The sequence below is a fragment of the Mercenaria mercenaria genome, chromosome 9 (genome assembly GCF_021730395.1).
Source record: "Mercenaria mercenaria strain notata chromosome 9, MADL_Memer_1, whole genome shotgun sequence".
Classification (NCBI taxonomy): Eukaryota; Metazoa; Mollusca; class Bivalvia; order Venerida; family Veneridae; genus Mercenaria; species Mercenaria mercenaria.
This window is the reverse complement of record NC_069369.1, coordinates 11,751,945-11,777,667: the sequence shown is the minus strand read 5'-3', so window position 1 is coordinate 11,777,667 and position 25,723 is coordinate 11,751,945. Positions and strand designations below refer to the sequence as shown.

Below are 25,723 nucleotides of genomic sequence, written 5' to 3'. Positions count from 1 at the left end.
CGTACAAGGGTTCGGAAAAAAGAAAGCTTAGTATGCTAATAATGATCACATAAATGATAACTGGGTTGATATTTGTGCAATATTTATTACATTTTAATGAATACTGATTCAATATTGATGGTAATAGTAAAATCATTGCTGTTGGTAGTGCTTGTGATGTTGCTGATAATCACGATGATCAGAATGATGATATCCTTGGTGTACCCTATGATGGACTATTGATGAGGATTGGAATAGATAATGTTCTGCTGTTGTTGTTGTTGCTAGTGATGGTGATGAGTATTGTTTTGTTGGTGGAAATATTATTTCGATGAAAATAGTGACAAACTGAAGCTAAATATAATGTATTTTATTTTCATTAATTACGTCACTGCTATTAATTCTTAACCTGTGTTTAAACATGTGGGAAATAAGAGTTTAATTTGACTCCAAGATCGTTTTCCCTTAGACTTTCATAATTACATTATGGACTGTACGGCCTTCCATACATCAAAACACGTTTTTATTCAGGACCTATCTTAGTTCAAACCAAAAGAGAGGGATAACAACCGGCCGCGCATGGTATTGTTATACGCATGTGCAAATATCGTGTAAAAATAGCCATCTAAAAATAGCCATCCCACATAAAAGTCTATTTTTAGATAACTAACCCGTCAACATCATGAAATGGGATGGGTATCAGTAGTACTCATATTGTTAAACAACCATGACAACAGTTGAGGCCATGTTATCTATAGTACATATACATTCCATGCTCTAGCTGTTGTTACACAACCATGAGAAAGGTTAGGGCCTAGAATACTGCGTTCCAGAACTCGTGCATACTTCCCGATGCAAAGTTAATAACGTATAAAATATGACTTTTTCACAGGGTCTACTTTCGGTTTGAAAGTATGCTACTTTCGATTTGAGTCATTGAAAAGTAGATACACGTTTGTAAAGTATCATGTTTAAAAGTTCATCGAGCTTTTGTTATAAAGTTAGTAGTCTTGCAGACGTTAAATAAAGTTTATCTTACCTTGTATTGAATTGAACACAATAACGTTCTACTTTCGCTTTTATTGTTAGTCTTAAAAATGGCACACGGTAAGCAGGTAAGTCTAGTATATGTTAATCTTTTATTGTTTATTTAATTGTTATGTATTGTAATTGTGAAATGTTTACCAAAATATTTATCATACCTAACGTTGATGATAAACAGTATAACAGTTGATAGGCATACATTTTTATTTGTATATATCGGAATCACGGTGGGGCGGGGGGGGGGGGGGGGGGGGGGGAGGGAGGGGAGGTTTGACATCCACAATAAATTACATCCCTCAACTCACCTATCATGTGTGAAACAAAATATTTATCACTGCAATGAATTTAACTTATACTGAAACAGTTTCAGATCTCCACGGTAACAGTGAGCCTGCTCTTGTGCTCTGTAAGCTCTGATGATGTTTATGACAGCGAGTTTTGTTCACCAGACAATGAAAAATGTAAAGATACATATGTCAGACAGACAAAACAGGTAAACTGTATTTTCTCAAACACAACATTTTATATTTACCATTTGTAAAAGTATCTGTCACAGTGAAATAAAAAATAAATTGTAAAATAAATTTTCTGAAAGTTTCAAAATATACATAAATGTAGATTTATAGATTATCAGGAAATATTTAAATATAAACAAAACAACGCTGCTGTTCTGCTTTGAGGTAGTTTTGCATGTTTGATTAAGGAAGTGAGTGCTTTCTGGGCTAGAATAATGTCAGCAAGCCGTTTAACGAATATTCTATGTATTAAGTTTTAAACGACCAGCGCTACAATCTTGCTTAGTATTGATTTTGTCAACCGACACAGACTGATATTTGGCGAATCGTGAAAAATTAAATACATGAGCCTATTCATTTTCTCAAGTAGGTAAATTCTACACCTATGAAAAGATTCATTATTAAAATTCTACACGTAGAGCTTGTTAGGTACGCGGAAATGTCACTAAACGCATAAAGAGGGACGACGTTCTCAAATCGGTCTATTTTTTTTTTTTACTTTATAAAGTCAATGTGTACACCACTGTTTCCTGATAAATTATGTTGGCTTGTAATAATTCATCCATATTTGTAATTTTAATTGTTAAATAAATACTGTATCAGATAGACTATCTCCTAGACTATGATATATTTTTAAAATGATTTTGAAATTGTAAATGTAGCCAGTCTGTATCCTGTGTCCAATATGGTGATAACATTACAATCAGCTCCCTTAGAAAATCTCTAAAATAGACTGGCATTTGTCACTATTACACAGAATAAAAGACAGAAGCTCAAATTTAGTGACAAATTCTTTATTTTCAGTCTAGAGGCTAGTCTATATATTAGACAAAGTTTGATCTAAGGAACTCTTTTAAGATCAGAAAAGAAAACAAGAGAGTCATGATGACCCTAGATCGCTCACCTGAGTAATATGAGCTACATGCTTCAAATGTCAAACTGATGATTTTTAGAATTTTTTTTGAAGATTTTCCTATGTACAATCAAGTAATCCCTGGGGCGGGGCTAATTTTACACCGGGGGTCATGATTTGAACAAAGTTTGTAGAAGTCTACTAGGAAATGTTACATATCAAATATCTAAGATCTAGGCCTTCTGGTTTATTTTTAGCAAATTTATGAAGATTTCCCTATGTACAATCAAGTACCCCCTGGGGCGGGGTCAATTTGACCCTGGGGGGGGGGGGGGGGGTCAAGATTTGAACAAATTATGTAGAGGTCCACTAGGCAATGCTACACGTCAAATATCTAAGATCTAGGCCTTCTGGTTTATTTTTAGCAAATTTTGAAGATTTTTCTATGTACAATCAAGTAACCCCATGGGGCGGGGTCAATTTGACCCCGGGGGTCATGATTTGAATAAATTTTGTAGAAGTCTACTAGGCAATGCTACAGGTCGAATATCTAAGATCTAGTCCTTTTTGGTTTATTTTTAGAAAATTTTGAAGATGTTTCCATGTACAATCAAGTAACCCCATGGGGCGGGGTCAATTTGACCTCGGGGGTCATGATTTGAACAAATTTTGTAGGAGTCTACTAGTCAATGCTACATGTTAAATATCTAAGATCTAGGCCTTCTGGTTTGTTTTTAGAAATTTTTTGAAGATTTTCCTATGTAAAATCAAGTGACCCCTTGGGCGGGGTCAATTTTGACCCCGGGAGTCATGATTTGATCAAATTTTGTAGAAGTCCACTAGGCAATGCCACGTGACAAATATCTAAGCTCTAGGCCTTCTGATTTATTTTTAGAAAATTTTTGAAGATTTTCCTATTTAAAATCAAGTGACCCCTGGGGCGGGGTCAATTTTGACCCCGTGGGTCATAATTTGGACAAATTTTGTAGAGGTCCACTAGGAAATGCTACATGTCGAATATCTAAGATCTAGGCCTTCTGGTTTATTTTTAGAAAATTTTGAAGATTTTTCTATGTACAATCAAGTAACCCCATGGGGCGGGGTCAGTTTGACCCCGGGGTCATGATTTGAACAAATTTTGTAAAAGTCTACTCGGCAATGCTACATGTCAAATATCTAAGATCTAGGCCTTCTGTTTTTTTTTAGAAAATTTTTGAAGATTTTCCTATGTAACATCAAGTGACCCCTGGGGCGGGGTCAGTTTTGACCCGGGGGTCATGATTTGAACAAATTTTGTAGAGGTCCACTAGGCAATGCTACATGTCAAATATCTAAGCTCTAGGCCTTCGGATTTATTTTTAGAATTTTTTTGAAGATTTTCCTATGTAAAATCAAGTGACCCCTGGGGTGGGGTCAATTTTGACCCGGGGTGCAAGATTTGAACAACTTTAGTAGAGGTCTATTAAGCAATGCTACATGTCAAATATCTAAGCTCTAGGGCTTCTGGTTTTTGAGAAGAAGATTTTTTAAGATTTTCCTATGTAAAATCACGTGACTCCGGGGTTAAGATTTGAACAAACTTGGTAGAGGTCTACTTGGCAATGCTTCACACCAAATATCTAAGCTCTAGGCCTTCTGGTTTTTGAGAAGAAGATTTTTAAAATTTTTCCTTTCTGTTGCCATGGCAACCAGAGTTCTGCATGGAATTCAATTCTTTGAACACTTTTGTAGAGCTTCACCCAAAGAACATTCCTGTGAAGTTTGGATGAAATTGGCCTAGCGGTTTATGAGGAGATGTCATTTAAAGTAAAAGTTTACGGACGCGGGACGCCGGACGGTGACTGATCAGAATAGCTCACCCTGAGCCTTTGGCTCTGGTGAGCTAACAATCAGACATGAGTCAGTTTTGTTTTAGCAAGAAAGTAGTTCAGATATTTCCTTATGTTAAGGTTGCCATATGATCTATTATTCAAGGAAATTCCAGAGGACACTAAAGCAATAATGGATGCTGTGGCGGCAGTGCAGCTTTATAAAGCACAGAAAGAGGTGGCAAACTATTTGGAATTGGCTTACATCACTCTTAGTGACCATCCAGATCAGGCAACGGAGGTGAATCAAATCTTAATTTACATACATCCCCAGCTTTTATTATATTTGACTGGCTTATCATAGTAGGTTGTCCCCCTTGAAAATTATCCGAGAATCAATATTGGTTTCCCTATTGATATTACTTTGAGCAATAGATTAAATAGGAAATTTATTTTTAATGATTAATTTCAAATATGTCTCTTGGCTTGTGAATATTTTATCAGATATGACAGTAAACTTCAATTTCTTCTCTTTAATTTGATGTGAAAATATTTATTCTAAGTAAACATCTTCTTGCTTCCAACTTTGTTTAAAAAGTATCACCGTCGCTTATATTGAACATACAGTGAAAAACAGTAAACTTTTCAATTTCTCTTACCTTAGAGGCAAATTAATCATATTTTCCAAAGCATGACAATTTATTATCACATATGTAGGTATTCTTGACTTTATAAACAATACAATAATATAACTTTAAGTGTAATAGGGTAAAGGCTTCTTGCTTCCATTTCACTTCAAAGTATATGGATTTCTTAAAGTTCTGATGTAACTTAAACCGTGTTAATTTACGGAACTGCATATACCAACAAGTGACGTACGATTCAATATAGTCTTTTGAAATAATAACGTTCATAATTGTCTAATTAGTCGAAAAAAAAAAAGAACAGAATAGAACAGAGCTTTGATTTTTCACAAAACTGTTTACGAGAACAATACGAATCAATATAAATTACATAAGTTCCGACTAAAAGCTAAATACCTTTCAAATATTGAAATATTGAAACATTCGACGACAGGACAAAAACTACTTCAAAGAATAATTTTCTAATGAAATAGTGGTGGCCTCCGTAGCCGAGCGGTTAAGGTCGCTGACTTCTAATCACTTGCCCCTCATCGATGTGGGTTCGAGCCTCACTCGGGGCGTTGAATTCTCCATCCAGCTGGCTTCCGGAAGGCCGGTGGTTCTACCCAGGTGCCCGCTCGTGATGAAATAATGCACGAAGGGGCACCTGGGGTCTTCCTCCACCATTAAAGCTGGAAAGTCGCCATATGACCTATCATGTGTCGGTGCGACGTTAAATCCAACAAAAAATGAAATAGTGTAATTTGCAAGTTAGGCGCTAACTGAAAGCTGGTAAGAGGGGGAGGGGGAGGATGTGTACATTTATATAAACAAAAGACAGACGCAGCATAGTTTCCACGATGTGCAAAGAAAGGGTGAAATTAACAGACGCGCAATATCATGTCTATTTTAGAAATGAAATCCAAGCTTGAAAAAAAAATTGACATGCTTTCCATGAGTTTGCACGCACGGCGGGATTATCTCTTTAGTACGACCTACATTTTTTTGTCACGGTTTTGTTCGTGGAAAGCATGAAAAACAGCCACCTTTACAGCTAAAGACTTTAGTTTACACGATAAATTTAATTTCATGATAAATTGTATAGTATGTATGTACAAAGTATATAGACAGGATGAATCAGAGCTAACTGTTTAACAAAATGAGTTAGGATCTCTATAAAATACATACACCAATGCTGATCCGAAAAAATCAGAAACTTGATTCATAATACAATACATTCTTTCTGTCTTTGATTTCTATGGAAACCCTTGGATCAAGACCAGTTAATAAAACATGTGTTTGCGTGTTTCAGTAACGTGTATGTTTTTTAAGTTTGTCAAATTGCTCGGGTTTTTCTTTGCCATTGCCTGTCAAATACAGTATTGCTTAGTTTATTACTTTATGTTATCATGTTTTAAAGAGTAAACTTCTAGTCATGTTAAACAAAAGTACCGTTATATGGACAAGAAAAATCAGTCAAAATGGGAATACATGTATCATCACAAAAGTTTCGTTTTTCTCGAGGAAAACTATTATGTATACATGTGTTTGTGGGAAAGCTCGTTTATGAAATAATTTTTAGATTTCAATGTTTGGCGGGATTCAAAATTTCAAAAGAAAAGAAAATTATTTACATGTTTTCATTTGCTTTTACATGACAACACGAATTTCGCAATATCAGAAGCTAACATAATGATGTTTTTTTATAGAAACGTTTCATATCTTTACATGTATAATACTTCTATATGAATCTATAAAACAACATGATCTATATCAAAAACTGGCTACATGTTTTGTTGCTTTCTATGGAGTAACATGCGACCTTAATTTCCGTGTATTACGGTTACCTAAAGCAAAATATTAGATCAATGCAAAATCCATAACAAAGAATTATTGACTTAGGTCATGAATGACACGACTTCAGTTAATGTAAGGGAGGCAATCCAGTTTGAAGAGAATTGCTTTCACACAGTCAACAAGTAAGGGAGAGAATTCTTGCAAATTCTCGTTAAAAGCTGACCATGGATCTACTTGAATAAAATGATTGCTTAAATGTCCAATGAAAAAGGTTAAATGTTTCAAACTTAGTGTACTGTGATTTTGTCATATTATGCTCTTGTTCATGCTGATAATTAATAGATTCCAGTTAATATGGAGGCCACTTGTGGTGTGAAATTTTACTATATTCATATAATGTGTTTTTAAGTGAAGTAACTATGACGCCGGTATTCTTCCCAAACTTACTGTCTACTCAACACAATGATATTTTGTGACAAAGCGCAAGTTTGACCTAAATTATATCAGGCAGTCGTGTATGGTACATAACATATGTTTTGTTTCTCAATATATTAGACATAGATAGCAAACATATTAATTGAATTCATTCTTTATTTTTTGATAGTAAGAAATGACATCCTTTTATCGCTGTGATTTTTTTCCATTTTAGGTAAGAATGACTGCGCACGCGGCAAGAACACAACACATGATGACATCAGGTTTAATGAAGACATTTATGGTGACGGCGGCACATATCGTAAACACCATCATTCCAATGTTTTTCGATGCAATAGAACTCAAGGTACCAATCGTTGATTTGAAAAGTTGGTGTTTTATTTCTGTATGTTAATGGCTTAAACACTTTACAAAGGGAACTGAGTGATGCACAACGTTTCATTACCTATAAATAACGTGCTTGATTTTTTATACCATTATACTTTGATGTAGGAAATATTACTCCATTCTACATGATATACAAGTAGATCTTTGAAATAAGTATTTCTTAATTATGTTAGTTATTGTTGTGAGCAAAAATAACTACTGGTATATTTCTCTTTCATGTATAGCATTACTTTTAGCTCAACTAGTCACATTCCTTGACTTTTGAGCTTTCACAAATGTGATTCATGCCTTTACCTGGCCCATTATCCAGGAAATTTAAGAGCAATTCAAAAGAAATCCCTTATGCATAACTAGGTATCATTGTTGATCATTGCTGAAAGTTTGAATAAATTATACAAAATAATGAATGAGGAATTCAGGTCACAAATATTTCTCTATATATCATATAGAATGCCAGATATATTGTATATGCGATAAGCCAATCGCATATCGGTAAAAAGTCACGTGAAATCACCCAGTCCCCATGTGCAACACTATTTGTTGCATTACAATATAACTGCGGCCTCCAGGCGGCAGGTAATTAGTCCCCTACTGGTTGAAAACCAGTTTCGGGGACTATAGGAATGCGCTTTTCCGTCATTCTGTCATTCCGTCCGTCCGCAATTTCGTGTCCGGTCCATAACTCTTTTATCCATAAAGTGATTTTAATATTACTTGGCACAAATGTTCCCCATGGTAAGACAACGTGTCACAGTTGGAGACCAAAGGTCAACAGGGCTTTTTTCCTGTCCGGTCCGTAACTCTCCGGTCCATGAAGGGATTTTAATATCAATTGGCACAACTGTACCTCATAATAAGACGATGTGTCGTGCACAACTTTCAGACCCCTAGCTCAAAGGTCAAGGTCACACTTAGCAGTCAAATGTTAACATGGTATGAACAGGGTCTGTTTCGTATCCGGTCCATAACTCTGTCATTCATTAAGGGATTTCAATATTACTTGGCACAGATGTTCTCCATGATATGACGACATGTCATGCGCAAAACCCGCACCCCTAGCTTAAAGGTCAAGATTACAAGTGGGGGTCAAAGGTCAATAGGGCTTCCTTCCTGTCCGGTCCATAACTATGCCATCCATGAAGGGATTTTGATATTACTTGGCACAAATATTCCCCATGATGAGACAACATGTCTTGTGCAAAATCCAGACCCCTTGCTCAAAGGTCAAGGTCACAATTGGAGGCCAAAGGGCAATAGGGTTATTTTCCTGTCCGGTCCAGAACTCTGTCATCCATCAAGGGATTACAATATTACTTTGCATAAATGTTCCCCATGATAAGACCACGTGTCATGCACAACACCCAGAACCCTAGCATAAAGGTCAAGGTCACACTGAGATCAAAGGTCAATAGGATATTTTTCCTGTCCGCTCTATTGTCATGCAAAACAGGATTTAAATATCAGTTAGCACAAACATTCCCCTGTGCACAAAGTCGGGCCCTATGTCTAAGGTCAAGGTCATACTTAGAGGTCAAAGGTCATATTCAAGAATAACTTTGTCTGGAGCATTTCTTCTTTATGCATGGAGGGATTTTAATGTAACTTGGCACAAATGTTCACCACCATGAGTCAAATTGTCGTGCGCCAGAACCAGGTCCCAAGGTCTAAGGTCAAGATCATACTTAGAGGTCAAATGTGAAATTCAAGAATGACTGTCCGTAGCATTTTTTCTTCATGCTTGGTGGGATTTTGATGTAACTTCGCACAAATGTACACCACCCTGAGGCACACTTTTTTAGAATTACGTCCCTTTGTTGTTACTATAAATAGATTATATTGTAACTTTTTTATTACTGGCCGTAGGGAAAAATCGAGACCACGTTTCTGTGGTACAGCATGCATGTTACATTCATTTTTAGGTGTATTTTGATCTATCTCTACCTGGTAAAGAGTTTCTTGTGGACTTAAATTATATAGATTTTTTTAGGATTAATTTCTCTTTGTTGTTACTATAAATAACTTTTATGATAACTTTTTGTATAATCGGCCAACACAAATTCCAAATGAAAACAATGACGTTTTTATATATGCAATTTTTAATCCAAGTGCTTTGTTATATTATATTGTATATATAGTACAATATTGTTTATACATCATTAACAGATATCAGCTCATTATGTTATACTGCAGTGGAGAAAATTAGGTGCCTTCCAGTAGGGGACTTTGTATTGGTTGGCAATACTTCATTCACTTGTTTGTCTTGAGCATTTAACAGATCATCGAAATATACAGTTGCTTACCAATAAATTGTTCTTGTTTCTTTAGGTACATAGTACGAGAACAAATAAATCTCAGTTTATCGATCTGTATAAAACAGCGAAAAGAACACACCCGCATCAAATTGTAATTAGGTTTCCGATGAAATTACAGTTCAGTTCCTGATTTTAATATATAATATTCTCATTACAATTAAACATATCGTTGATTAAGTTTTTATTAATGTCAGATTGTTTTTTTTTTTGTAATTTAATGATCTTTTTGTAAGTTTGGTTGCCAATTTTGAAGGATTTGTTTTGGAACGAGGCCATTTTGTTCATGTTCAGCGAAATACATCAGCTCGCGTGAAAACAATTGGGGAAAGGGGAGAAAGGACCATCGTCTTTTATTGTATTACTTTAATATTGTTTATTAGAAAATAAACGTTTTTTTTCTAAACTAAACATGTAGTGAATGTAAATACATGTATAATGTTTTGAAAAAAATACATTTTGTTTTAAAAGGACCCAGATATTGTCAAAGATTTGTTTGACAAGATAATCATCATCGCAGACAATATGAAAACTGAAGCGGAAGAAACCAAAGCTAGGTAAACATTTCATTCCAGTTTATTGTTGGTTATATGTTTACTCATTGTTTATTGCAAGACGAAAGACATGTAAAATTCTCAAAACACTGATGCATCTGTTTCTGAACTCGTGAAGTGTATTTCCCAGATGCAAAAGCGCTAATATGCGATACGTAAGCGTCTGTGTATTTTTCAGATACAGAGACATTCATTTGAAAGTGCAAGAGAATTTAGCATCTATTAATAAAAGAAACAGGCATGTTGTTGAAAGAGGGGAAGAATTGCAGTTAGAAAAGGAAAGGGAAGAACAAGAGGCACAAGCTGCAAAACACGAAGAAAAAGAACTTGTTAAATTGCAAGAACAGATGGATGAGGAAATAAAAGATCTTAGAGAAAACAGAAATATGTGGCGTGAAGAAGCAGGTATTTACAATATTAATGTCATTCTTTTAGTTCAAATATCACCTTTCAGTTAGAAATTGGAAACCATAAAAGCTGAAAGAAAGCAAAAGTACCCTGCGTGAAAAATCGTTTCAATAACAATAAGTAAACCCAAATAAAATCATCATTATATTACGAATTGTTTTGAGAATAAAGAAGATTTTGATCAAAAATTTATTGTATAAAATACATTGATTAAAGATAGATATGTTATTAATCATAAGCCGGTGTAACATTAAATTTTGACCCCGTTGAAAATTGATCCCATGGGTCATTTTTCAACGTTGAGAATTGACCCTGCCAACATCTCAACATTAACTTTTGATCAAAAAGTCGTTTAGACCTGATCAGTCGTTAAGTTTTGATCAGTAATGGGGTCATTTTTTAACGGTTAGTTAAATTTTGGTTAAACGTCAGAGATCGTCTGTTTGTGGTAGAGAAACACACTGGAAAGAACCAAAAACTACCGCAGGCTTGCTGGATAGCTTCTTTAAAACAGTTTCACAAGACAGAGCTCGGGCTCAGGCTGACAACTTTGCCGACGTAAGCGAGATCATCTAATGTTGGACAGTGAACTATTAACGAAAGTTAAACACAATGATTTTCGATTTTCGACAGTTGAGTGGGTGTGGGCAAACCAAAACTTCCACACAGGGAGCACCTTTTGCGATCAGAGAACAAGATATTTAAAGGAGATATGTCTGTGCATTATAGTGATATCTCTGTAAACCTAGAGATATATTTTTTTAATGTTGTAACCAATAACAAATCACAATATAAATATCAAAGTTACTCTTGTAGGTCAATGAAAAATTAGTTGTGTGCTTAAATTATGTGTTGGTTTCTAATCATATTCAAAATTTCTATTTAAACTAAATTTAACATAATGTATGTATACTCAGTCTAGTCTACCGAAGGCACATCATGGAAAGCACGTGCAACTCTCCCGCCAAAATACATATAAACTAGCTCTTGTTATACGATAAATTCAGAACACATGTCGATCGTAGATAATGCATATATCACTGTTTCAACATAATACAATTGTAAAGTATCATTTCTAGCCAAGAGCATCTTGAGTTTAAAAAAGTACATGCATGTATGATGTCATGACGCGGGCTTAAATTCACAAGAAATTCAATAACACTAAGGTTAAAGATATTGTGTGATGCATTTCTTGGCAGAATAATATTGGAACAAGAAGGCCAAGATCGCCCTAGGTCGCTCACCTGAGAAACACACCATAACAGCAAAAATTTTAAGAGCAAACAAGTATTTTCTTTGATATGACCTAGTGATTTAGTTTTTGACCCAAAAGGAACCATATTTAATCTTGGTCTAGATTTCATCAAGGCTATCATTCTGAAAAAAAGTCATGAAGATCAATTGAAAAACACAGCCTCTGTTGCATACACAATGTTTTTCTTTGATTTGACCTAGTGACCTTGTTTTGGACCCCAAAATATCCATATTCGAAATTAACCAAGATTTCATCAAAGCAACCATTCTGACTAAATTATAAGAAAATCCAGTGTAAAATTCGTCCCCTATTACATAAACAAGGTATTTCCTTGATTCGACCTAGTGACCTAGTTTTTAACTCAAGATAATCCATTTTCGAACTTGGACAACATTTCATGAAGATCAATTGAAAAATGCTTCCTTTATCGCATACACAAGGTGTTTTTCTTTGATTTGACCTAGTGACCTAGATTTTGACCCCAGATGACCCATTTTAAAACTTTGCCTAGATTTCATCAAGGTATTAATTCTGACCAATATTCAAGAAGATTAACAGAAAAATACAGCCTCTATTGCATACACGAGGTTTTCTTTCATTTGACCTAGTTTAAGACCAAAGATGACCCATTTTCAATCTCGGCCTAGATTTCATCACGGTAATCATTCTGACAAAAATTCACAAAGATCAGTTGAAAAATGCAGCCTGTATGCATACACAAAGTTTTTCATTGATTGAACCTAGTGACCTAGTTTTTGACCCTAGATGACCCATTTTCGAACTTGGCCTAAATTACAACCAGTTGATAATTCTGACCAATATTCATGAAGATCAATTGAAAAATACAGCCTCTATTGCATACACAATGTTTTTCTTTGATTTGACCTAGTGTCCTAGATTTTACCCCAGATGACCCATTTTCAAACTTGACGTAGATTTTATCAAGGTCATCATTCTGACAAAATCTCATGAAGATCAGTTGAAAAATACAGCCTCTATTGCATACACAATGTTTTTCTTTGATTTGACCTAGTGACCTTGTTTTGGCCCCCAAATTGCCCATATTCGAAATTAACCAAGATTTTAAAAAGGCAACCATTCTGACTAAATTATAAGAAAATCCATTATAAAATTCGGCCCCTATTACATAAACAAGGTCTTTCCTTGATTTTATCTAGTGACCTAGTTTTTGACTCCAGATGACCCATGGTCAAATTTTACCGAGATTTTATCAAGGTCATTATTCTCCCAAAGTCTCATGAAGATCAGCTGAAAAATACAGACTCTATTGCATACACAAGGCTTTTCTTAGATTAGACCTAGTGACCTAGTTTTTTGATACAAGATGACCCATTTTCGAACTTTGCCTAGATTTCATCGAGGTTATCATTCTGACAAAAATTCATGAAGATCAGTTGAAAAATACAGCCTCTATCGCATACACAAGCTAAATGTTGACAGACAGACAGACGACAGACGCCGGACATTGAGCGATCACAAAAACTCATCTGAGCATTCAGGATAGCTAAAAACATAGGTCGCTAAACACGACATTAACGAAAATTTTGACGCCTCGGTTCGATTGAGCTTGTCATGGACGTAACGTGGTTGAAAATATTTTTTATGCATGTGTTGCTGAATATAGTAACAAAGTTTCAATTGACTTTAGAATGTAATAGATATGAAAAACGGGAGCTCAAATTGGTTTTCGTGTGAGCTTGTGTGCATGATATCGATATTAGGCAATCAGACACACTCCGTGTAAAGCGAAAGTTACCGAATATGAATGTACGGTACGGGTACGGTATGGGGATTAGGAACAAACCAAATGGCGGTCTCCATTAACGGGGAGTATCTCCGAGTTACTCTGCTAAAACATGACAACACTGCGAATGATCTACCGAAACGCGCCAGTTATAAGTCGCGTTGGATTTCTTCGTTGTATCGTTTTGGTGGGGGCGCCAGTACGAGGGAACGAGACAACGCCAAAAGAGGAAAACGTGTTCTTTCGTTATGGCGGGGGGGCGCCAGAACAACAGAACGACACTGGCAGAAATCAGCCATCATAATAAAGTATCCTACTTTCCGCTGAAAGCATGAAAATAAATTAAGGTGCCCGATCGGATAATTTCTTCAAAATCTGAAAAATTCTGAGAAGGCTTTTTATGTTCGTTTGCCCTAACTGGAGAAATGTTTTCCAAATATTTTGCCAAATTGCTCACCAAAAACTGATATATTGTCTTATCTTACACTAGGCAATTTTTCTTGTTAAATACGAAAACAAATACTTTCTTTATGTCTGATGCACAAATGATACAATTATGTGTAAGAAACAACCAGGTCGGTACTGGCACTCGAACCAACGGCCCCAAATCGATGAGAGCTTTTGAATTTAAATAGAACCGACTGTAGTTGATCAGTTTCTTAATAATCATCATAAGATGTTTTATTTTCTATAGTTGATCAGTTTCTTAATAATCATCATAAGATGTTTTATTTTCTATTCTGACCAGTATTGGCAGAATCAGACTTATTGCCGATGAATTATGTATTATTAGCTCGTGGCGCTCTCGAATGTATAAGTAGACGTTTATGTCTTTAAGTTTTGAAAAAATACAGAAAAACTAGAGCTATCACTAAAGGTGATGAATGTACCCCCCGCATGCATTGACACAGTGCATTGCAATTTGACGCACACAAGATTGCATAATTATGTGGACTGTATGTATATAGACTGTATGTATACAGTATAGTAACAAAAAACAAAGTCCCATAACTATGCAGAATATTTATCTAAAAGAATGTAACATGCACCGTGCACAACTAGGGTTGGTACTGATCACTTGTGTGAAGTTTCATTAAATTGTGTGCAAAGGTTTGGTAGATTAGGCACGCACAAGATTGCATATGCAGACTGTATGTACATAGTATGTTAACAAGAAACAAAGTCCCATAACTTTGCAATTTTTGTCGCTGAAAGAACCTTACATGCCCCATGCACAACTACTGTTGTTACTGATCACTTGTGTGAAGTTTCATTAAATTGTGTCAAATGATGAGGAGAGATGGTGCGCACAAGATTATGTCTATGTATATAGTATAGTAACAAAAAAAAAACAAAAAAACAAAGTCCCATAACTCTGCAAATTTTTTTTTCTGAAAGAACCTAAAATGCCCCATGCACAACTACTGTTGTTACTGATCACTTGTGTGAAGTTTCATTAAATTGTGTCAAGGGGATGAGGAGAGATGGTGCGCACAAGATTGTGTCTATGTATATAGTATAGTAACAAAAAAACAAAGTCCCATAACTCTGCAAATTTTTTTTCTAAAAGAACCTAACATGCCCCATGCACAACTACTGTTGGTACTGATCACTTGTGTGAAGTTTCATTAAATTGTGTCAAGGGGATGAGGAGAGATGGTGCACACAAGATTGCGTCTACGGACAGACGGACAGACAGACAGACAGACAACCTGAAACCAGTATACCCCGCTTACAATTTTGTTGTCGGGGGGTACAATTCATCTTTCATCTGTATGTTAATAGGTATATTGCGAAGATTATTGGGATTCAACGTTGAAATATGATCTGTCTATAGTTGATCAGTGAGGGTCACATTTTTACGCGTGGTTGGGTCATTAAAAACGGGAAGGGTCAATTTTCAATGTTGAAAATTAATCATTAATCCGTTAAAAAATGACCCATGGGGTCAATTTCCAACGGGGTCAAAATTTAATGTTACACCGGCTTTATTCTTATTTTTGTCAGAAAAGAACAAGCATCCGCAGGTCCAGATCCACTCACAACTGAATATAAAACTACATTTGAAAATTTCATATTTTCTTTCATCGTACCTGTCAGAGGAGTTTTCCTTCAAATAACTGTTGTATACATATTTCTGCGACTTCAATGGCATCTATAATAAAAGCTAAAGGGACGCAACTCTTTGTCACTGAAGTTGCTGTTTTAAGTAATATACGGGAAATTACTACGTAGCTATTTTGCAACTGACATGATAAAACATAAGTCACCGTAGTGATCAAAACCATAATATTGGACGTGTTAGTAATTTCGAGGATGGCTACTAATTAGACCGAATCATAAAAGTTACTGACGCATATTAGATGTCTTTGGTGTGACTTAATTTAATGCCCTTCGGTCATCAATGCCATAATTAGTACGCACTGGGATCAATATATCATGTGGCGGAGCCGTTTTGTAAATCAAAAATAAACATGTCACTCGATATCTAAAATATTAAATTAAATCTATAAGAATATCCTTGAAACTTAGATGGACATTTCCTTTTAAAACGATGTTCATGTAGAAATAACAACCTAAGTTCAAAGATTTAAGTCTATCTTAGACCTTGTTGCTGGTAACACCTCTGAAACGGCCATGAAACAGCGTTACAGTTTTATACCGACAAAAATAATGATTGATCACGTGATGGTAATCTATCTCAAAATGACATTCAGTTGAAACGGTCACTCTTGCACATACTGGAACAGCAAAACAGTTGTTCTAAACTTGACAATGACATTCTAATTGAGGAGGTCGAGGTTGTTATCAAAACTCTTGAACGGAGAAAAGCTCTCTCTCATGATAACATTCAAAATGAGCACATTATCAATGGTGGAACAGCTCTAATCAAGGTAACTCTTTTTAACGGCATCCTTTCTAAAGAATTTGTACCAGGAAGCTGGAACACAAGTATACTTGTAACTACATATAAAGGACAGGGTAAACCCAAAACAGACCCAAGTAGCTATATGCCTGTGTCTCTGGTTCCATGTTTATCAAATATTTTTGATAAATTTATGGTTAAACGTATAAAGACAGAGTTTGGCTTGATGCCTTGTTCGTAAAACTTGCTTTCTTGGGCATAAATGGTAAAGTATGGCGAATTTTTAAGGAATCTTACCGCCACATTAAAACCATTATTAAAATGAATGGTTATACTTCAGGAACCGTTCCTGTAAAAAGGGGTGTACGCCAGGGAGGGGTCATTTCTAGTTTCCCCTACTTGGTCTTCATAAACGACCTCCTGAACAAGCTTTCATCCTCTGGTTAAGGTGCAGATGTGAGTAATATATCATGCAGCAATCTCACACTAGCCGATGATATCACATTTGTTGAAACGTCACCAAATAATTTACAAATGACGCTTAATGTTGTTCACGATTATGCCTGCAGGTTTAAATTTGAATTAAATCTAGAAAAGTCGTGCACAATGGCCTTCTCAAATAGAAGGAAAACACCATCCGTTCAAGCCCGATACGGTCACGCTATCCTAACCCAAGTACCTGAAGCAGCTCAATTCCGGATCATTCTCAACTCTAATATTAAATCAGAGTTTTCTGTTTAAGAGCGTTGTCAGAAAGGTAACTAACTCTTTCCATGCTATGGAAACCCAGATGGACTATACCCTGTGACGTCTGTCAGTTTATATAGAAAAATAGTCCTTTCCAACATTACTTTACGGCCCAAAACTTTGGAATGACCTCACTATGAAAAATATTGACTTCATTAATCTAACACAACATTACATTGTAAAATGTGTTCAAGGTTTTCCAATATTTAACTCGGTCAGATATCTGTGAGTCTATGTTAGGCTTTTTCCGGTTAAGTAAATGTATATTTTTTTTCGTCGGTACGTTAAATTCTATTCCACTAGTAACACGGTTAAAAAAAGGGCTTCATTCCAGATATATGTCGTATTGTTACAAAATATCGCATTACTGATATTCTACAGAGCTACTTAAGATATCAGTCACCACCATCTAAATATAAATGGGAAAGAAAGGTTGAAAAAACTAGATACACGTTGATATATCTCCTTCGATAATATGGACGGGGCCCTTGAATAATTGGGATTTAGAATTATCACATTTCATAGCCGACTTACTAGTCAGTCCTCCAAACAGAGAAGTCTTCGTATGCTCTCTTTGCGAACAGGTGAACCATGATAAAACTCGACACGTTCTTACTGAATGTCTCTTTACAATTCTACTGAAAGACACATTTGTTGACTTTATTTTCACTGAAGTGGATAATAATCTTCAATGTCGCCTCACCGGTTCTAATGGAATGTTTGTTAGAACTATTCTTGAGGCCTAATTATCCCGCCATTACAGAAGAAATGTATCTGTTATTTCTATCCTACGCATACCCTTTTGTTAAAAGCTGTATGTCGCTTTACGACAGGGTATTGGCAAATGCGCAGCTCTGATCTCCGATCTGTCCATGTATGTAGCGACGTCATTTAGATCGTGCTGCATGACCCTTTCACAGTTCTATTTTTCGTTACGGTAGGATATGATTATGAGTCTCTTGATTTGCCCTTCCCGCTATGTGAACGTCCAGGCTGGTATCATTATCACATCTAAATGTGCACTTCTGTATGTAAAATTGAGACTATAAAACGCTCAATGTATAAGCATACATACGTATATCAAAATTTAAACCATTATTTTAAAAGCAAACGTGATACGTATATTTCTTGTAAAGTAAAGAAGTTTCCTTTTGTATTTTGTAACTAAGTTTTAATGCATATTTTTATTTTGTACTGCGTTTCAGTATATCGCACCTACTAGGGCGGAAATAAGATTTTAAATTGAATTGAATTGTAAGGTTTGGATCAAATCAAGGACGTAAATTACAACTGGAATTTATTTACGGAAGGAAAATATCTAATATATCTCTAATGTGTTATATTCTTGGTATTTTTATCGAAAATGTACCGTACGCAGAAATCATTAACCTTCAATTAATAGAATGATTATTATAGATTTTACTTCCGGAAAAAAAATAGATCATGGTCTAACAACAGATAAAGAATGCGATCCGTTATTTAAATTTGACCGCTGCGGTCACCACTCCCACCACTTTGATATTGTTAAATAAAAACTATAAGATTTAAAGAATCAATATTAACAATTTTAAGATCATAATTATCTATTTGATGCGAATGAATTGATCCCCATTTAGGCATAATTTGACACAAAGTCAAAGGAGGAACTGTGTCTGTCTTTGTTAAATTTAGTATGGGGGACTGTTGGGACTTTATAGATGTGCGTGTGTAGGTGATGGGGAAAAATCCCGCCAAAACGTTGAGTTTATCCATACTTTAACTACCAATAGTTAAACTTAATTTTCAAGTTCGATTCTTAACGATATTGTCATGTTAATTAATTGTGAGAGGTCGTTAGCTCTGTCAGTTCATGTTAAGAAATGTCCATAGAAACATAAGCATTTTTAATTGATGGAAAATTTTTGTCGAATAGCTTGAAATGTGATATAACTTTAATGTAGTTTATATTGTGCGATCATGTCTTTCTGCCTTACTTAGAGTGCGCGTGCGAGAAATTTGCCTTCCGTTTCTAAGAATCGCGCAAAGTGTAAATCCATCCTAACTCTAATGTTTGAAGCTTAAAGTACTATCAATACAACATATTCAAAAAACAAATGTACCTCACAACGTTGACTTATTTTGATGGCCACAGCAACATTAAAACCCCTAAAATATCAGCATTTTTGTTCGTATTTTAGAATGTTAGATTGATGAAACACAAGACAACTGTCTGATAGTCTTGTTATATAACAAAACCCGTTGACATAAACATATTACTCTCAGTGATAACTCAAGCCTTCACTTCGCAACTTACAGCACATGCTGGGCGCAGTACAGATGAAGACGACTTCACAATGTTTGACATTCCTTTCGGGGCTGCAAAAGCATTTACATCCGGAGGTTGGCCTGGGATTGCATTTGGGATTCTACAAGCTGGCGGTAGCATTTTTAAAAAATTCTACAGATCATACAAGCAGGAAACGAAGGTAGCAACATCGACCAGATTATGTTTGTCTTTCGCTTACGATTTCTCTGTTGTCCTATTGTTTGTGAATTTATTAGTCTTAGAAAATGATAACGATAATCTACAGACGTTTTCCAAATTATTTGCGTTAATTGTAGCGAGTACATATATTTAATAATCTTAATAAGTTTCAACTCATCTCAGAGGTGTAACTCTTTAAGTCCAAAAAATATTAATTTGAGGAATATGATTGGTTTAGACGATATCATTCTTTGACAATCCTTATTAACATTAATTTACATTGTGCTCATTCGGGTATTGAAGCCATATGTCATGACTGAATTCTACAGAAGTTCAATTAGAAAAAAAAAGAAACAGCGAAAATTGTCTTAATTTCTGAAAGTAAATTTTAAATGTCAATGTCAACATATTTTTCTTAGATAGGTCATTTACTTTCTCATTATAACGGTTTTTAATTCTAAGTTCCGACAACAAATTTATTTCAGAAATCTGTGTGATGACATATTTGTATAGAATTATAAGAATAGATGTTTTTTCAGGAATGTGTACAAAATAGGCCAGGGTTTACATATGTAAGGAAAACAGAATAAATAATTTAATCCTATATCGGATCTTGACAGCAATAATTTGCAAGCGATATTTGTTTCATCTTTTCAGTACGAACATTTTATGGATGCTTATAAAGAAAGTCAAGAAAACTTAGACCTCAAAATTGGTAAACGATCAGAAATACACGAAAAAAGAACGCAAAAGCATATGGAGGCCTTGCGAAGACTTTCAAAAATTAAACAAATAATCCAAGAGGAAGGTAATTTCTCTCTACTAGTAAAATAATTTGTCAAATTAACACATTTTCAATTAAATTGACTGACTTATGATAACCAAAATTTAATTCGGACCTTTAAATCTCTTCTTTGGAATGTTCTACACTACACCAATTCAAGAAAACAGCGTACAACGCTTAAAACCAGTGGAAAATTAATTGATAAAATAATACTGAATATTTACAGTTGGACTAGGTGATGCTGAAAGTTTGAGGGAGGCAAGTATCTATCTGGGCCGAGTAGATGGGCTGTTTAACGAGATAATTCGGTACTGGGGACACATGGCAAACGTTATTAAAGTGATAAGAGAAGAGTCAAATGTCGGAGACGTCTATCTTAAAAAGATGGAGAATCCTGCGTACGCTGCCAGACTAAAGAAGCAGCTAGAAAAAGAAGAAAATGTAAGTTATTTCCTGTACTTTCTAATCTAAACAATCGTATTGTTTATCTTATTACATGCAAAAGTGTCAGAAACAATATGTTGGTCAAACAAATCAAAATGTATCGAAACGTAGGAATAGCCATCTCTTTGATATTAGAAACTTCTCAGGTCCAAGTTACTCTTCTTACATTGCAGCGCATTTTAATGACCCATCACATTCAATTGATGATTTTCGTTTGTACCATTTGACATTGTTAATGACGAGTTTGGTCGTATATGTAAAGAAACTTTTTGGATACATAAATTAAAAACCATGTATCCAAAGTGACTCTATGCAAAATTATTATGTGACATGTAATTCTCAAATCATTCATTTTATTAGTATCGTTTGTTTCTATTCGTCTTTTTCTTTAAATAATCTTATCTAATAAGTTCGTATATAATATTTAAGTTTTGACGTAAATTCTTGTTCCATACATAGAAATAATTAAAAACTAAATTCTAGTACAAATTACGTTCAAAAATAATAATGAAACGTTATTGCCGTTATGAGATGAATAATACCGTTTTATCAGATTACGAGCGGATATAGACGATAAAGTTATTCACTCCCGTACATGCACTGTCGGTAGCAAGACGTCGATTAGTAAGCCCATTTCAGATAGTAAGTGAGGTTATTTAATAAAAAATATCAATGTTAGAATAGTCATATAATTCTTTCTCCCCTTTTTATTTTCTTTAGCACTGGAAGTTTTTTGGACGAATCTGTAAAGATTACACAATACAGACAGATACAGAAATAAAGAACCTATACAAGTTTCTGACGGCACCAGTAGACACATTAGCAGCAAATGAAAAAAAACAAAGACAACAAAAATTATTCCATGAAATAGAAGCCGAGATAAACGGAGAATTTGTAGATGATGACTATTAGTATTTGCATTATTCTTAGTTTTTCATGTATCGATTAGATCATTCCTTTGTTCGTCCGTTCTCTTTTTAACCATCATATTAGTTGATAAATATTAAAGATGTACCAATATGCCAATGATTGGTGTGATTTTATATGACACCGTACATCTCTGACACGCATTGACGTTTGCATGCTAATAATATATGTATATCACTGCACATTTATGAATATATTTTTCAGTTCAATGTCAGTAAGCAATGACCTTACGCTCCTAAATATGGAATGATACCAGCTAAATAGTATTAGGTTGGACATTAAAAGCAACTTATCTACAAACTGCACACACAACAAAGTTTGCTATGGTCCCTGTCAAAGTTTGTGTCAGCAGTACACATAAAAATAAGATATGTTGTCGTGATAAACTGCTATGTCTCATCACTTATTTCAAAGACCTTAGTATTTCTTGGGTGCTAGTGTATTCCTGGATAAAACAGTTTCTCTTGAACATGTTTCGTGGGCTAGCACAGTTTGACAATTGCTCAGTTGCACTTCTTTTTGAAAAAGCCTTTGTTTTTCTAATTTTCAACTGAATAAACTTTTTTCTTTTTTTTTCTTCTCATTTCCTGGCCTTTTCCTGCTTCCTTATACTGGATGCAGATTTCACGTTTTGAACAAGGTCGGCTTGAACTGGTGAGTACAATGTATTTGGTATTGAAAAGAATTTCACAGTAGTTACTGGTTTCAATGTATATTTTACTGTTTGGATTGCTGAAAGTGTCTTGATGGATAAAGATCTAACATCCAATACATCTGCCATTGAATTAAACACCCCCTCCATTACTGGTGTATGAAAACATGTCGGCAAAGCAAGGACAAATTTCCCAAGATGTGGTTAATCTTCAGATACTTTCCTCCATAATATATCTACTCTTTTATCTGGGATGTAACTCGTCAATACTGGGTCAACAACATTTCTGTGTACTTCACTCTCAAACCGGTCTTGAGTTTTACCGTGCACTTTAATTACAAGACGAGGCTATTGTTTCAGTCGGGCTAGAGCAAAACTGTGTTCTCTTGCCCCTGGATCCACAGCACTTGCTGCATTGAGAAGTGGGTTGCTGATGGGCATTTTCGTTTGTAGTACTTGTCCACAAGCCACATATCCTGCTTCCAGCTGATTCAGAACAATCTTAACATCACTCTTGTGAGACTTCAAAGCGTGAACTGTGTCTCCCATAAACATGGACTTGCAAGGAAGGTGAAAATGTGATTTACCTAAAGCAATTATCTGGAGTTATTTACCAGTTTTGGGGAATGCAAACTGGCTTCACGAACAGTCCGAAAATATTCCTCAGTAGTGTAATCTGGTTGACGTTTAATGTATGCTGCATCGGTTTCTTTGTCTAATACAGCATTACGTGTTCTTTCAACTGCCGCAAAACACCAACATAAACCACTAACAAAAGACGTGTTCTTAGCTTTGCTCGAAATAATTGTTCTACTATCATTCTTTTTCTTTCCCTACCATCAACAGTCATGACTTTTTTTGACAAAACAGTTGTGATTGCATACAACACCTTCTGACTTTCACTGGAAAGGCCTTTCTTACGGATAATTTCGTGAGTTACATACATATAGCGGTCCTTGTCTTCCTTCTGCTGGAATGATGAACAGAAAACCAAGTATGCATCAAACAAACGCTTTGTGTCAAGAGCAAGACTGTAAGCAGACAGAAATCTGTGTGAAAAAAAATATATTGAGCATTGTGAACTTAATGTTGAGTATAAACAAAAAAGAAAATAAACAAATCTCACTCAGCTGATCTCTCAGATCAGTGTACCAGTGAATGTTTGTTTGCAAATGTTTAAACATTTCCAGTAATCCATCAAAGGGCTTTGCAGCATTGTGTACATGATGAACTGAATCCTCATTTATGTCCAACAGGTGTGGTGTTTTGACTGCCCGTACTTTTGTCTCTAAGCCAAACTTATGTCCTCGCATTGTTGAAATTGAGTCCATTAACATCGAAGCATGATTTAGACCAAAGAAGTTTATGCCTGCTGAAAACATTCTGAATCCCTTTGAACAACCTGTTACTGTCCGCCTTTATGATATCAAAGGAATCCAAATGAGCAATGACCTTCTCTTTGCTTTCTTCGCAGTAGTATGACACGAGGATGGAAATAACCTTCTTCAATTTCTTTGCTCTTTGACCTACTCTCATATATGTTCAGTTAAAAGTTTCTCTTCTGCAGCCTTATCACTAGAGTGTCTCTGACCGTTTTCCTTAATCCATGCAGCATCTTGCACGAAGCAGTAGTTCTCTCCAGTTTCGTGTCCAGGGCGTACATTGGTTTCTTCTTTCTCTATAAATGCAGTATTTCCTGATTATATTAATATGTATCTTTGTATCTTGCAATTGTACCTATAAGCAACCTCTGAAAACATGAATTGTTCACAATCATTTTGAATGTTCCTGAAAACTTTTATAAAGTCAAGAGTTGTAGGCAATACCTCAGGGATGGGAAAATAGATTTCGCTCTTTTGACTGAAGCTTGGTAGCCGGACGAGAAATAACATCAGTTTTAAACTTCCGACTTGAACCAGAATGGATATGAATTAAGTGTTACTGATAGAACAAATTAAAAAAAAACAACAATGGTGGTGTTGCGATCACAAAAGATCGCGAAAGGCAACTGACGGTAGTGTTCGAAGCTTTGAATATGGTATTTGGACAATCGTTTGCAAAAATTTGATCATACACGTATTGGGTTTGTATAGACCCCCGGTTCTATCGACTGCACGGTAACCAGTTCGTTGTTGAATTCTTTGACTTCACCGAAAAATCTTACCACATTATGAAAATTTACTTATAATAGGTGATTTCAGTTTGCATATTAACAGTGACAACAGTGCGATTACTAACTTTAAGGACTCCGTAGTAGCAATGGAGCTGGAACAACATGTTGATTTCAGTACTCATACAGGAGGACATAGCTTGGATCTAGCTATAACTGAGTCACTTAATTGTGTTTATGTAAAGAAATGTGAGCCTAGACCATTTGTATTTTATCACTGTGATGTTAAAAAAGAGACTTTTACTAGTAGGAGCGTATCATTTAGAAACTTTAAAAATTTGAACGAATCAAAATTTGCCAGTGACTTAAGTGCAATAAATGCTGATTCACAGAATATCAACAAGTTTGTGAATGGGTTTGAATCGGAAAAAAGAGGATGTCTTGAATACGCTCGTTACTGTAAAAGAGAAAACTATAATTCAGAAAACACCTCAATCATGGTGCAATTAAAATTTGCAACATTTAAAACAACAAGTTAGAGAGTCTGAGCATACATTGGAGGCGATACGGTAAAACAGATCAGTTGAGTCGTATAAAGCAGTAAGAAACGAAAACGATTTTGAAATCAAACGTCGAACAGAACAACACTCAATGAAAAGATAGAGAATGCTAAAGGTGATTCCAAAACTCTGTGTGGATTAGTATCTAAACTTACTGGTACCAAATCTGAAAACCCACTGCTTCGAGGAGAGTCTAATAAATCATTAGTCGAAATATTTGCTGACTTTTTCATGACAAAAATCTCAAAAATACGTCAATCCCTAAGTCAATACCAAAACTTTGAACCTCCAGTAAGGTAAAAATGTAGATAAATTTACTGAACTGGCTCAAGATGAAGTGAAAAAACTCATCAGTGAATTGAATACTACGTCTTCAGTGCTGGATATTTGCCAACACGTATTCTGAAATCACATATAGACGAACTTCTCCCTAGTAT

The 25,723-nt window shown here is 35.2% G+C and overlaps 1 protein-coding gene across 1 annotated transcript; it reads left to right on the top strand.

The window, feature by feature from the left end:
* Window positions 1-863: 863 nt before the first annotated feature.
* On the top strand, window positions 864-25,504 carry LOC123546464 (uncharacterized). The gene is made up of 10 exons (XM_045332737.2): window positions 864-1,094; window positions 1,388-1,516; window positions 4,366-4,500; window positions 7,269-7,400; window positions 10,222-10,307; window positions 10,483-10,709; window positions 19,641-19,810; window positions 20,467-20,617; window positions 20,820-21,034; window positions 21,758-25,504. The coding sequence occupies exons 1-10, from the start codon at window positions 1,077-1,079 to the stop codon at window positions 21,947-21,949; spliced, it is 1,455 nt and encodes a 484-aa protein (XP_045188672.2). The 5' UTR covers window positions 864-1,076; the 3' UTR covers window positions 21,950-25,504.
* Window positions 25,505-25,723: the final 219 nt, after the last annotated feature.

Coding starts and splice junctions, on each gene's coding strand:
- LOC123546464 (XM_045332737.2), top strand. Junction 7,401..10,221: donor TCGATGCAATAGAACTCAAG/GTACCAATCGTT, acceptor TTGTTTTAAAAG/GACCCAGATATTGTCAAAGA. Junction 21,035..21,757: donor AGCTAGAAAAAGAAGAAAAT/GTAAGTTATTTC, acceptor TATTTTCTTTAG/CACTGGAAGTTTTTTGGACG.